The 13,884-nt window shown below is 35.4% G+C and overlaps 1 protein-coding gene across 1 annotated transcript in view; it reads left to right on the forward strand.

The window, feature by feature from the left end:
• Window positions 1-13,884, forward strand: part of EPHA6 (EPH receptor A6) — a 426,028-nt gene that overhangs the window by 339,880 nt on the left and 72,264 nt on the right. The window contains exon 13 of the mRNA XM_088144521.1: window positions 8,281-8,342. Within this exon, the coding sequence (XP_088000647.1) occupies window positions 8,281-8,342 (62 nt within the window). The remainder of the gene's footprint in view (window positions 1-8,280; window positions 8,343-13,884) is intronic.

Genomic DNA, 13,884 nt, shown 5'->3' on the forward strand with positions numbered 1-13,884 from the left:
TCTATTCATTTGTTGGGCTTTATACAAAAGAAAACCAAACAGTTTCTGAGAAGAGTAGCTGCAAAGGCGTCAAGGCATCTTTCTTCTTGAAAAATCTGCCAGGGCTGCTACAAATGGGGAGAGGCAAATCTTCCTCAAATGGGGAACTGGACAGCCCACAAGTTCAGCCAAGCTGTGGTATTGTGAAGAAAACAACAGCTATCTCTGAGATCAAATTAACTTCAGCAAAGTCAGAAAGATTACTTGGCTGTCAGAATCAGCCACCTCATGCAATTTTATAAGTTGGTCACTGTTTTCAAATTAGCCCAGAGTCCTCACACAGAAGTTACCATATTTATTCAGTACAAGAAGTACCATATAGAGAACACAATGGTTCTGTCACTTGATTCTCTTATGCACATGCTTTATATGCCGTACATTTGTATGTGTGTAAGTGAATCAAGGACTATTTCATAAGAAATAATTTGTAGTCAGATATGCAATTATTTAACATGAAGGATGTTGCCTCTGTAAGTGTAGTGCTATGTGAATTAATTATTCTGTAAAGATCATCAAGTTTTATCATTTCCAAGCAACAGAATGGAGACTGAAAACTTATGTCTTCTTATTCAAGAACTGGAAGAAAGAGGGGTGAAGAAGCAAGACGGAAAAAGATTAGGAATTAACATGTCAATTCTAGCTGCAGTGCAGATTGTTGTAGGCTGGAAGTGTAAGTCTGAAAGGAGAATGGGCCTCTCATATATATGATGTCAAAACTGGATAAGGGACTGCAGGTATTGAACCCAGGAAGCACTGTTGGCAAAGATAAGGCAGAGGCCAAGAACATTATTTTCCTGCTGTAAAAAAGACACTTTCTTAAAATGTGGGGTTTAACTCCCACAATAGAAAGGTCTAATTGCCTAATTGTTCTTGGGAGCTTCCAAGAATTACTGCCTTGCAGTGAAGTGAATTCAGGCCTACACAGTGTGTTTCACCCACCATTCAAATGAAATAGCACATCATTTAATTTCATACACAAGTAATGTTATTGAACAAAACAGCACATATACAATCTGTTTCTGAACCATGTTGATACTTTGTCTTCAAAGTGAGATTATTAACTTTTTGAAGGAATCACAGATATAACTATCATTTCCAGCACAAGGCCTTTGCACACAGGATGAGTGATCCTCTATTTCCTGGAGGTCAAACAACACCCATAGGAAGGCAAGCTCTTCCAACGTACCAATGGACGTTCTCCAAAGCTCTGTATAGTGCTTTAATTATACCATCCCTACCCACTCCCCATTCTCCTGCTTGACATCTATAATTGGATCCATAGATCAAGGCCTATTATTATTAATTCACACCATGTTACCCAGATAGGAGCTAACAATCACATTTCTATTCAAAATAATATCAGAAACAACTGCCTGCCATCTTACGGAATTCCTGCTTTAGAGGTTCCCGTCAACTGAAATGATTGAAAATGATTTGACTGAAAAAAATATTAAGGTATATATATATATATATATATATATATATATATATATATCATCTGGCTCTTAGTACAAGTCAAGACTGAAGGTTGTTCTGTATTATAGGTATTAGACAAGTTGCATTCTATTTTTAGTTCCCTCTATACATAATAAAGTGTTTGTTAAAATGCATAAAATTATAGGGACAACAAGGCCTTATTAATAATATCCAATATAAAAATGGTGTGCTTATTGGTAGCGATGAAAGTGATCTATTTGATTATGTAATTCATATCATGTGGAGGAGTGAAACCTCCTCCACTTTTTGTATGTGAATATTTCTCTTAAAACTCTTACACTGCTCAGCTTGTTGAAAGGCTCAGATTTTATATTATCTACAACAGAAGACTTAACTATAAATCAACAGGCAGTGGTGATTCCAGAGAGTTCTGAGTACAGGTAGGAAACTTACTTTTTATGATCAGTAGTTCATAGATAATATTTGTCCATCCAGAGAAGCCAATTTTCCTTCTCAGAACTGACTTCCTACAGTAGCAGAAAGGAGCCGTCAACAAGGAGGCTGCTTCATCAATTTTCATTAGCTATGAAAACAGTAGGGAATTCCCCCTCACAAAATATTTAGTACTAGTAATAAGAGTTATCAGAAATTATCTAAAAACCCTGGCAAACTAGAATGCCCAAAGAATTTCCAGACAAAACCTTTTTGACCTTACTAATAGGACTAAGGGCTTACAATGATGTGAAAGATAAAAAAATCAGTGGAAAAACTGGATGTCTTGAAGGGAGACATTTGAAAAGGGTCACCTTTCAAGGCTTTAAAAAATTAACTATGTAAAAAGATTGCCTAAAAATAGAGAGTGAGCAATTATAACAATTGTGCACACCTAGAATTACGGTAAATCCATTTTAATGGCTGGTATGATTTTCCCCGGTTTGGAAACAAAAGTCTGGATCAAAAACTCATCATACCCTACCAAGTGTCAGCCAGTATCTTTTCTGCAACTTTCTGTCAAGGTTTCCTGACCATAAAAAGAGCAGGCTCAGAAACTAGCAGGAATGCAAAAAGGGAGACACTGTACCAGAGGAAGAATTTTGAGGAAGCCCGTGGCCTGTGGAGTGCTGCCTTTATTTAAAATGAGGGCAAAACAACCAAGTTATTGAACAGTTTGCTACTTTATATTTTCATTCTTATTTATCATTCTACTATTCAATTACTGTCAAAAAGAAAATAACAAATGAATATTATTTGAGTTTTAAGCAATGGATCTTTTTAAAATTACGTGATTCTAAATGGCATTTAATACTTTAATATTCTTGCTTTTTAAATAGCTAAGAATACAAGCCAGCAAAAATAAGAAGCTGGTTGGCTGGTTGCTTGGTTGGCTATTTTTTTTTTTTTTTTTAAGTAGGAAAGCAGAGCATATGCTAAAATTTCTATCAGTAAAATCAAATTTATTTTCAATTGATAATTTTAGGCTGAATTGTTTGAGTAGTGCAATCTGTTGCATAATTACTCACAAGTAAGTAATTGAAGTAACTGAAGTCATTCAGTAAGGTTTACTTATTACTATGTTTCCTTAAGATTGAAACCTATCACAGGTTCAATAAAAAATACATAAAGGGATGAAAATTGTATATGAAAAATAATTAAGATGCATGTCTATTTGATTTTGTCACTTTCTCATCTTTCTTTTGGCATCTGTAAGAAAAGAGTAGAATAATACAATTCATTGGATTTCCCACAGACTATATCTTAGCCATGCTAACTGAGAATTCTAGGAACTATAGTTCCAACACATTTAGACAATAAGAGGTTGGGGAAATCTGGATTATGCTTGTACATAAAATTTTCAGGAAGAATGATTTAGGCAGAGTTTCTTGCTTTCATCCTGTCCATTGCTCATGTACTGTATGTACTAATATGTGCTGTTCTATCTGTTAGTTTACAGCTATACCAATTCATCTATTCGTCTATTCATCCATTTACACTGCAAAAAATATAAGTGAGTTAGAATAGATGAGAGGAAAAGAAAATGTAGCACATCAAGCTGCAAAGGAAGCATTGAAGAAAGGCATCACTGGCTCTATAGTATAAGTCTACAGTGTTTATCATACCTGTACCATTAATGCACATTCTTAGCAGAAGAGTCTTATTCTTCTGCTGTCCCTGTTCATCTGCCTAGGGAGTCATCATTCATGAAGTTTTTTGGCATATTCACTTGAGTTTGTGCATATCATTCATACTATCCTCTTTCTGAATTATTTAGCAATGATTGCTCTTTTCCATCTTAGCAGTTATCTTGGACGTTTCAGTCATTTTCTTGTAGCAGCATGCAAGACTTTTGCCATTTCCTTCTTCTGGAATATTTTTTTATTTATTTTTTTACAGCCTAGCCTCATATTTCCTGATAATCTTTCATCAAACAATTAACCAGGCCCAACCCTCTTAATATTCAAGATCAGCCAAGATCAGCTGAATGGCTTTCTTAGCTGGGGTTTCTTGCCATAGTGATAACTATTTTATTGATATAATTTACACAGTCATATCTAAATAATGGGTACAGTGGTATATTCAGTACAATGGTTAACACAATTATTCACTGTCAGAAATAAGTTAAGACAAAGTACCTCCCAGACCTATAACCTATAACAGGTATGGCTCCAAGTTTGAATACATCCTCTGATAGACTTTTTTTCCATATTTATAGTCTTTTTGTGAGCCACCCAGAGTCACTTAGGTGAGATGGGCAGTCATACAAATCAAATAAATAAATAAATAGAAGTCTGCTAAGCTTACTTGGTGGAAGTAGTACTCAGTGTTGATGCAGCAAACTATGCCTAACTCCTCTTTTAATTCTCCACAGTGAGCTCAAGATAGTAATCTGTGGTATTGTGGGAAATTATAATGAATGTTTTAATGGAATTTAGTACTGCTCAGAAAGCCACACCAGAATTTGTTTAACTGAAGTTTAGGACAGTGTTGGCAGTAGACCTGGATACCAGTTAATGAAATTTGTGCTACTCTCTGCAAGAAAACTGGAAATTTTGCTTGACCCTAAATGTGTGTTTTCCTTTTTTTCTATAAGGAGGGCCAAGAAGTACTTTGCATACACAGCCAAACCCTATATGGGAAATTAAATCACAATTAACCAAGCTGTCTGTTTCTAATACTCTTCTATGGTTTTCTTTAGCTGCTAGAATGTCAGCAAGGAGTTGTTGAAGGATAAGACAAGATCATCATATTGTTAATAGCAGAAGTGCAAGCCATCTATTAAGTCTCCTAGAAAAGATTCCACGGTACATAAAATGGCTAAGAAGCACTTCACATACACCTCAAATATACAGGCAGCAAAATATTTTATGTTATTACGTTTAAACCATATTTGCCCAAAGAATTTACATATAGTACCAAGCTACATCCCATTCATAAAGTTTACACTAAACTGCTTGGGTTTAGTCCTAAAGCTACATCATCTAGCTTTGAATAATTATTTGAGTCACATGTGAATTCATTATATATGATGCTGTGTATGCTGGATAACTTAATTTTTTATATGCAAATTACACTGCTTTTTGAAAGTATGGGAAAACATGGCATTTATACATCGCCCAAAGTATGCCTATTGGTACTAGTTGTTAAATACAAGCAGAAACCTATCTTGTAGGTTTTTGAGAGAGCATTTGGCTGACCACTGAGTGGACAGAATGAAGGATTACATATGTCTTCAATCTGTTCTTCTGATATTTTTAAATGCACTGTATAAGAGATGGCTCCAAGGAGAAATCTGGAAGAATCCCCTACTTATTTCTGAAAGAAATCATCTCAGAAAGTAGAGAAAGATGAAGTCATTGATTTTATACCTCTAGACCAAATAAATTCTAACCTATTTTAGAAGATGCTTAGAAATATGGTTAGAAGAGAATGCCCCAATGGATTTTCTCCCACTCCTCATTCTCCCAATCTTACTGTCTCCTCCATACCCTAATAGACTGGCTATAATAGCTATAATAAACGTAGACAACCTGTAACATTCCTTCTGTTTCTAGTATTCCTCATCACTGTCTGTGCTTCCTAAAGATATTGGAAATTGTAGTTCAAAAGTAAAATCAAAAGTACAATGAGTTGCCTATTATATGGAATATATGAGCCTTATATACAGTTTACATACAGTACAGCTAAGAACATATGTGATTAAAAGTGGAACGTAGTAATCAGAGTGGATGATGATGATGATGATGATGAAGATGATGATGATGATAATGATGATTGGTTCTGATAATAAATGCCTATTGAATATCACTAATAGTTCTTTGCCTAATCCATTCCCTGTTTAATTTTACTTACTGACTTTTCCAGCAGATACTTCCATCACCTATCCTGATTTCTGCTGTCAATTTTCCTCCATTTATTGCAATCTAACAGGTCTTTCTATGGATTAAATAATGTCAGAGTTTTGGTTTTTGCTTGGTCAATCACCTAAAAACTCTTTCAGTTCACAAATAAAGCTGAAAAAAATATTTAGTAGGAGATTGCTAGAAGCATAAAAATTCCATGTTGTTAGGCTCTGACAGGCCAGATTATACATATATCTATTTATATCTCTGGGCAGAAATAACAAAAAACAACAATAGGATGCAAAATGTAGATACAGTTCCCTGAAAGTACCCATGTTCTTTATTCTTTTTATTGTATTATCATTTCAAACAGAACTAATACATGCATTCCCACAAATGTGTTTGTTGTTTTATTATATTATTTTCAATCTTGCATGCAAGATTATTCATTACAGTAGTTCTGTATATATTATACACCCCTTTGTATTATTAGCATTACCTAAATAACATCTGATGGGATGCCCTGATTAGCATGTAAATTGGGCCATTTTTCTATGTTCTATTAGAGCAATAGTTTATTCTTGAACACCAACAGTAAAAAGCTTCTCAAGTAAATAAGGAAAGCAAAATTAGTACACAGAGTGATGTGGATGCATTTGTCTCAAACATTGAATGTTAATGATACATTTCGTTTAAAATGAAAGACTGTCACTCAGGAATGGAGACCATTCATGAATGCAGAACAACTGAACACAGAATGTCTCACATTTAATCCCAGCCATCTTCACATAGAACTGAGAAAAGCTCAGTTATGAAACCCTGAAGAGTCACCATCTAGTCTCACTGAGAATATGTTTACACTGAATTATATCATAATATATTATTAATTTTAATGCCTTAATGTATTTTGATATTATAACTTTTATTATAGATTTCTTTTTATTTTTATGTGAATATATGTATGTATGTCCATGTGTGTGTCCGTGTGTGTGTGTATTTAAAAGTATTCATTATATATTCTTGATTAGAATTATGGCTAGCTGCAGTAAATTAAATAATCTCAGTAGATTATATATGATTACTACCACCTGAATTGTATTTCAGCACTGGTGATTTGATATCATTCCCTAGGTTACCTAGAGACAGAAAGCTAATCTGTGGGTTGCAGGAATGCTATCATTTATCAGTAGAGCACTAGTCCATGGTCTTTACCACCATCATCTACCATCTGAAGCTATTGCATCTAGTGGCAGGGCTACTATTATGCAGAGTATAAAGGATATGGCCTTGAGGGAAATAGGTGAGAACCATTATATAAGCAAAGAAGGCTAAAACATTCCCTGAGTCCCAGGAAACAAGATAGTATTCAGAAGAAACTCAGGCAGGTTCCTCCCTGATTCATTGGGACATAAGAGGGAAGGGAGGTAAAGCACAATCAGGCTTGCAACATTCTATTATTATAGCCTATCTCAATAAGGTGTAGTCTTAGTCTTCCTGTGGAATCTGTTTTGATACAGGCTATCCAGAAAGGCTGAATTGTAGCAGACTTGTAAGTGCACAGAACCATGTCCACAAAGAGTGTAGGCTATATATATTAGCCTTTTATTGAAGCTATTGAAACAAAAAAGTAGCATAAACTTCAGTTTATTTCTTCAATTCACTCACTGTCATAATCAAATAATATGTAGTTTAGAAATAATAAAACAATGAAGTATTATTGTACTAATCTAACAATAAGAATAATTTATTAAACTTGTATGCTGCCCAACTCTCAATGACTCTGGGCATCTCACAACAATCAAAGAAATTACAATAAAACATAAAAGATAAAAGATGGCAAGCACGATAAAGCAAGGGGTCTCACTCTTGCTCACCAAAGGCCTGGGTGAACAGCCAGGTCTTTACAGATCTTCTAAACAACAGTAGAGTGGGGGCCATCCAGATCTTGGGGGTAACCTTGTTCTAGAGGGCAGGCACTGCTACAGAGAAGGTGCACTTCCAGGATCCTGACTGATGACCTTGTTTAATCAAAGGAAACCAGAGCGCACCAACCCTGCAGGATCGAATCCACCAGGAAGATGTTATGGGAGACAGGCAGTACCTCTAGTAACGTAGTAATGTAGAGCTTTATAGCTAAGAACCAGCACCTTGAATCACATCTGGAAACAAACCAGTGACCAGTGCAGCTTGTAAGGCAAAGGTTTTACAGGGGCATACAGAGGACCTGTCCACTGCTGCTCACACCGATGCATTCTGGACCAGTTGAAGCTTCAGGGTGGTCTTCAAGTTCAGCCTCATGTAGAGCACATACTACTTTGTGCTTTGTAGAGCATCTTTGCTACAGAAAAGGATTGGGAAATGAGCAATATAGTTTAGCGACACAACTAATCTTTTCTTAACAGCTAGAAATATAACAAATCCTTAATATACCTGTAATCCTAACACATTCTTTTGGTATTTTTTTCAGGTAGACCAGTAATGATAGTGGTTGAATACATGGAGAATGGATCCCTTGACTCCTTTCTACGGGTGAGGTATCATTTTCTCAGGACATCTGAATAAGAATCCATTCTAAGGAAAGGTTTTAAATCATTTATCTTATTAATTTTCCCTAATGTTATTCATAGATTTTTAGCTGAATAGAAACATTTTGCCCAAGGTAAATTTCATAGGCACAATGATACATTAGAGTATATACAGAAAGAAAAGAAGATTTAAACTTAAGAATATAATAATTGATTCCTTACGCAAGTTCTGTTTCCATATTTAGCCAAACGTATTTTAAATGCTGTTAGTATGAACAAAAAGATAAATTGAAATATGAATTCCTTGCCATATGGCAACTGCTCATTTTACTCATTCATTTAAAAAGATGTTTTCTCAGTGGGAACTTTTTCACTTTGAAAAGTGTAGTACAGGTTCAGTAATTGATTTATAATTATTAATAGTTACTTGTGCTTAAATAAATTGAATTAGCAACCACTGAAGTGGTTTGACGATATAATCTTATTTCACTTAAAGTCAGTTGTAAATAAATGTAGACAGCATAAAAAGAAAACTGTAAAAATCTTTACTATTAATACAGATATGCATCCTTACACAGCAGGTGATAAATTCTCAATCTTTTATATATTCATAGGTAATGCAAAGAATAGTTTGTGCTGCCATAGACACATTGCCATAATATAAGATATATATGAGATACAATTGTTCCACTGTCCCTTCCTGTTAGTTACAAATGCTTTTAAAAAATTACTAAAATATATAGGCTGGTTAATTTAAGTCACAACAGCTATCTTCATAGTGCCGGAAATTATTTTAGGATAAGCCATAGTTTACAGCACTGTTATACCTAAATTGTTGGAATCTGTTTCTCTGCCCATACACTGTGTCAAAATTAATATGTGAGAACCAATGTGATGTGGTCACAATGTTTAAGCATGACCAAATATTTCCACGTCCATATCTTTTCATAGCAATAAAGTCCAGTGGCTGATTTCAGGCCAGTCAATCACTCTCTACCAAAGATATCTCTTACAGCTATTGTAACTAGGGCTGGTATCAACAACTTGCATCTTTATAAATTGCCAGGCAAGAGAAAAACCTCTTACTGAAGGAGTTTTTTGTTAAAATATGCACTGGAGTCCATGAGTCTAATTTCTATTTTAGTGTCCCAGAATATTAATGTACATTATTATATTCTTAACACTGAGCATGACATTATTCCAGAACATTATAGGAAAACTAAATGGTCCTACATTATATCTTTATTCCAGAGCACTGTGAGAAAATTAAAAAGTGTAATGCTCCCAGATACCAAGTACAGCTTGCCACACTGCTCCCCAATCTCTCTCCTACCATCAATAAATAAATATCATGTAAGCACACAAGGGAGACTAAAATTAGAGAGTCTTATCAGAGATCCTAAACAAGTCCTTCAAAGACTCTTCAAATCTATGACCCAACCCTAATAAAAGTTGGGGAAGAGAAAGCATGTTCTGACTTCACTGAAAAAAAGGAGGAAAAATGTAATCAATAAAACATTAAACTACAATTAGTACTGTCAAGTATTTATCTTCAAAATGCGAAATGCTATAGCACTTCAGTGGCAGTTCTTGAGCCTAGCAGAACAATCACAGAATGTCAAAACAATTGGAAATGCCATAAGTTAAGTGAATAAGATTCTTCTTCTTCACCTAAACAATCAGATAATCATTTACACTTAGGGCATCAACTGATATGCATCAGAATTGCTTTGCTATCTCACTCAGATTGAAATGTTCCTACCAGCAAAGTAATGGAGAAAAGTATATATGTGAATAGATCAGGTGGAGTTTAGTACCAAGCCTTTGTATAGCCTTTCTCTTGAGTCATATATAAATACAATGGAATCAATCAGGAACCCATAGGAAAAATTCCAGCACCCAATCAATCATTTATTTGTCTGAGCAACATAATGGTAAACAATAAATTGGAATAATTTGTGCCTGTCAGATCATTTTATTCTTCCTTATAGAAGTGGTAGAATTGTCGAAGAGTGAAAAACAGTGGAAGTTTGTATGCAAGTTCATAATATCAGATTAGTACGAAGAAGATAATGTGAAAGACCCACCAAAAGTATTTGTTGGAAAAATAAATGAGCTGAAATGTGAGATAATTATCATCTGTTTTGAAGCTTGAATGTTATTGTAGACATTTTAGATCACCTTTTTCAGTGCCAGAAAAGCCCCATCAAAGCTTTTCACAATAAGAAGTTATCATAAAATAGGTTTGGCATCCAGTACAAATACACAATAATGAGTAGCTTAAAGCAGTTCATTTCTCAGCTGTAAAATAGCAATGTAGTTGAAACATCTGAGCCTGCATTGTGAGAGGTTGGGTGTCCAACCTCCTCTCCTAGATGTCATCTGCATCTTCCCACAGTGACCTTGGCATAGGGCCTTGGCAGTCCCTGTTGCCAACACTTATCTTCCAGGGGCTCCTCCATGGCATCCTCCCCTAACTTCGGTGTGTGAAAGAGAAATGATTCTCATAATTCGTGCTGCCTTTCTGGTACTTAAAAAATAAAAAATGCAAAAAGTGAAATAATTTCAAGTGTCACTTCCAGGATTTACAGCATACAGTATACAGGAATCTGACTAGAGGTTTCAGCCTTTTATTCTACCTACCTTGGGAGATAGCTCAATCTCACCAAAGTAAGCTTTTAAGATGCAAACATATTTTACTATTTTATTATTGTTCATTGGTTTATGTATTGCATTCTTTCTGTGTTCTGCTGAATTTTCTGTAAGCCATCCAGAGCCACTTTGGTTGAGTTGGGCAGCCATACAAGTGTTTTAAATAAATGAATTGTCATTAAAGACAAAAATACTGAACCAGCTTGATAAAACAGCTGCTTCCAACCCCCCCCCCGTCCCCCCAAATGGAATGAAATGCTCCAGTCAGATCCCCAGATATCACTGGTTGACTAAAAATGCACTTCCTATGGGAAGAAGTTCCATGATAACCATCAAGACACTATATTTTTTGTCCACCAGCCTGACTAATCTTATGAAATAGGTCTGCAAAACGAGCCCTAGACCCAGTCTTAAAGGCTTAACATACTGTTTGAAGCTCCAATAAATCAGATTTTCTGCTTCCTATGTTTGGTTCTAGCCTGTTGAAGGACAAGAAAAGAAGCATACCTAGAATGTTGGTTCCCACTCTCTGTCATGTTAATTGAATATAGGAATATCTTGCTGAAGACTAGAATTCTCTGAAGGAGTTTGTAAAGTCAGGGAACAGAACCAACACAGAGAAATCTGTAAACTAACCAGAATAAAATCCAGAATATTTAACAAACAAAGCAAATACAATCAGAAACAGAAAGCAAAGCCAGAAAAGCAAACTAGGGTCAAAGAAGTAAAAATATAGACAATAGGCAAACAGCAATGCAGAACTGAAGCTCAAAGTATGGTCAGAAAAGCAACCCAAGATCTAACAAACTTAACTGATATGTCAGGAGCCATGGATCTCTGCAAGATCTTGCTGCTTTTGTCAAAATAATGAAAGGAACATTGGATTATCATGTTGCAAGTTCCACCCTTTCATTTGTGTGCCTAATGTCATGATACATGTGCAAAAGGGGCAAGGCTTACATCATGATGCTTCTTTCATCATTCTGCTTCTATGGCTCCCCCCCACCCCCACCCCCAGACACCATTGACAGAACTGAATCTGGCAATGTCTTATTCTAGGTTTGTGACATTTTTATAATCAACACTTCATGTTACAGCTGGTTTTCAGCAAGAAATATCTTCAAGATGTTTGTTTATATTTAACAGTGAGCTAAAGGCAGAAGCTTTGCCTCTCGTTTTCTACATCTTGCTGTCTTCACTTACATTTACATTAGCTAACATTTTCTTCCTTATCATCAGCTTCCTCTAAGTACCTTCTTCTTGCTATGAAGAGGAACTGTCAGACTGATCAATGACTGGCTTTTGCACTCCTCATATTTTCTTCTAAAGTATGTGTATTATGTGTGCATTATTAGCATATGGATAAATTTGTGTGAAAGCAATGGTTCTCAGACTAATGCATATTAATTTTTCAGATATATTTATTATTTCTTCAATTATATGAAAGTCCGTATACTGCTTGTCCTTCCCTCAGATGCAGTTTGTCAGTTCAAGTGTGTCTTTTAAATATCGTTTTGAGACTGCATCTAGCATGTGAAAAGAATGCAGGACGTTTCATCTCAATAGCAGTAATAAGCATAGTAAAGATTGGAAAGTGTTGGAACTGAAAATAAATCACTTTCTTCTTTTTTTAATGCTTATTTCCTGCCCATCACTTGATGACTAAACTTTGAAATGTCTTTGTATAAGTACAAGAGGAGTGCTTTATGGGTCATCTCTAAGATATAATAAAAATGTTACATTTATAAAAGTTTTTCATCTAGTAACCTCAAAACACTTCAAAAAACTCTTCCTATGTAAAAATACCTTTATCTACCTTCAAGTTCCTTTATAAAAACATAAAACAGGCAAAGGCAAAAGATAAAAGACCAAAACATAAAGAATAGCCTTCAACATTTCAAGCTTTTAGACTATCTTTTCAATTTAAAACAATAATAAATCAGTGGCTTATTCAAATCTCTATGCATGTTAGAAATAGTTGCTCCTTTAGAAACAGTGACTGATTGGGAACATGGCCTGGGTGTTATGGGCCCCTTTTTTCTCTGCTGACCAGTCTCAATGGAAGATGTGCAATAGTGAATATGGAATAACTGATTTTAAAAACCCTGAGAAATGCCTTGGGGATTTTGATCTGGATAATGAAACAATTTCATAGGATTGCCAGTAGGAAAGAACTTTACACTGTATTCAGAAAAAGAAAAAGGTTTTCTTAAAACACAATAAGTCACAGTGTCATAACTAAATAAAGCTATCCCAACAGGGAGGAAAAAGTAGGGAATCTGCAGCAAGCCGGCTGAAGCAATGTCCAGGCAGAGAAAGCAAAAGAAAGACAAACTGAGTCAGAAGAAGATGCAAAAAGAAAATGACAGATTAGGCAGATAAAGGGAAGAAAGAAAAGAGTCAAAGTTTTACATCATACCTCTTTAAGATGCATGGACAAAGAGAATGAAGACAGATTCCCATTGCCTGAGAAAATGCCAAAACAAAGCCTACACCAGGCAAGAAGGAGCACTGGACCAGAGAATTTAGAGCAAGCTGTGGGGTATGTGGATATGTCTCAAAAGGCACACATAACCCAATTTTTTTTTCTGGGTTATGGGGGGTGGGGGAAGCAATTCTAAGAAAATAAATCCTACAGTGTCTCTTGAAAGGATTTTTGAAAGGAGCAAAAAGGAACAGAAACTGCTCTTTGAAATAAGGGATGCTGAATATGAGATAGCCGTTTGGGATGTGAGACGTTCAAAAAAGAATGCAGAAGTTTTTATATATTTACTAGATAACCCGTGACCCATTGGGTCATCATTTCAGAGACATTTGCTTACCTAAATAGAGAAACAGAGTGGCCAAGGGCAAAAAACCAGTGGGAGTGTGAGAGACTTATAACTTGTTGCTGC

The sequence above is a fragment of the Python bivittatus genome, unplaced genomic scaffold (genome assembly GCF_059951505.1).
Source record: "Python bivittatus isolate LINGU-HERP-01145 unplaced genomic scaffold, Pbiv_v1 ctg000350_np1212, whole genome shotgun sequence".
Lineage (NCBI taxonomy): Eukaryota > Metazoa > Chordata > Lepidosauria > Squamata > Pythonidae > Python > Python bivittatus.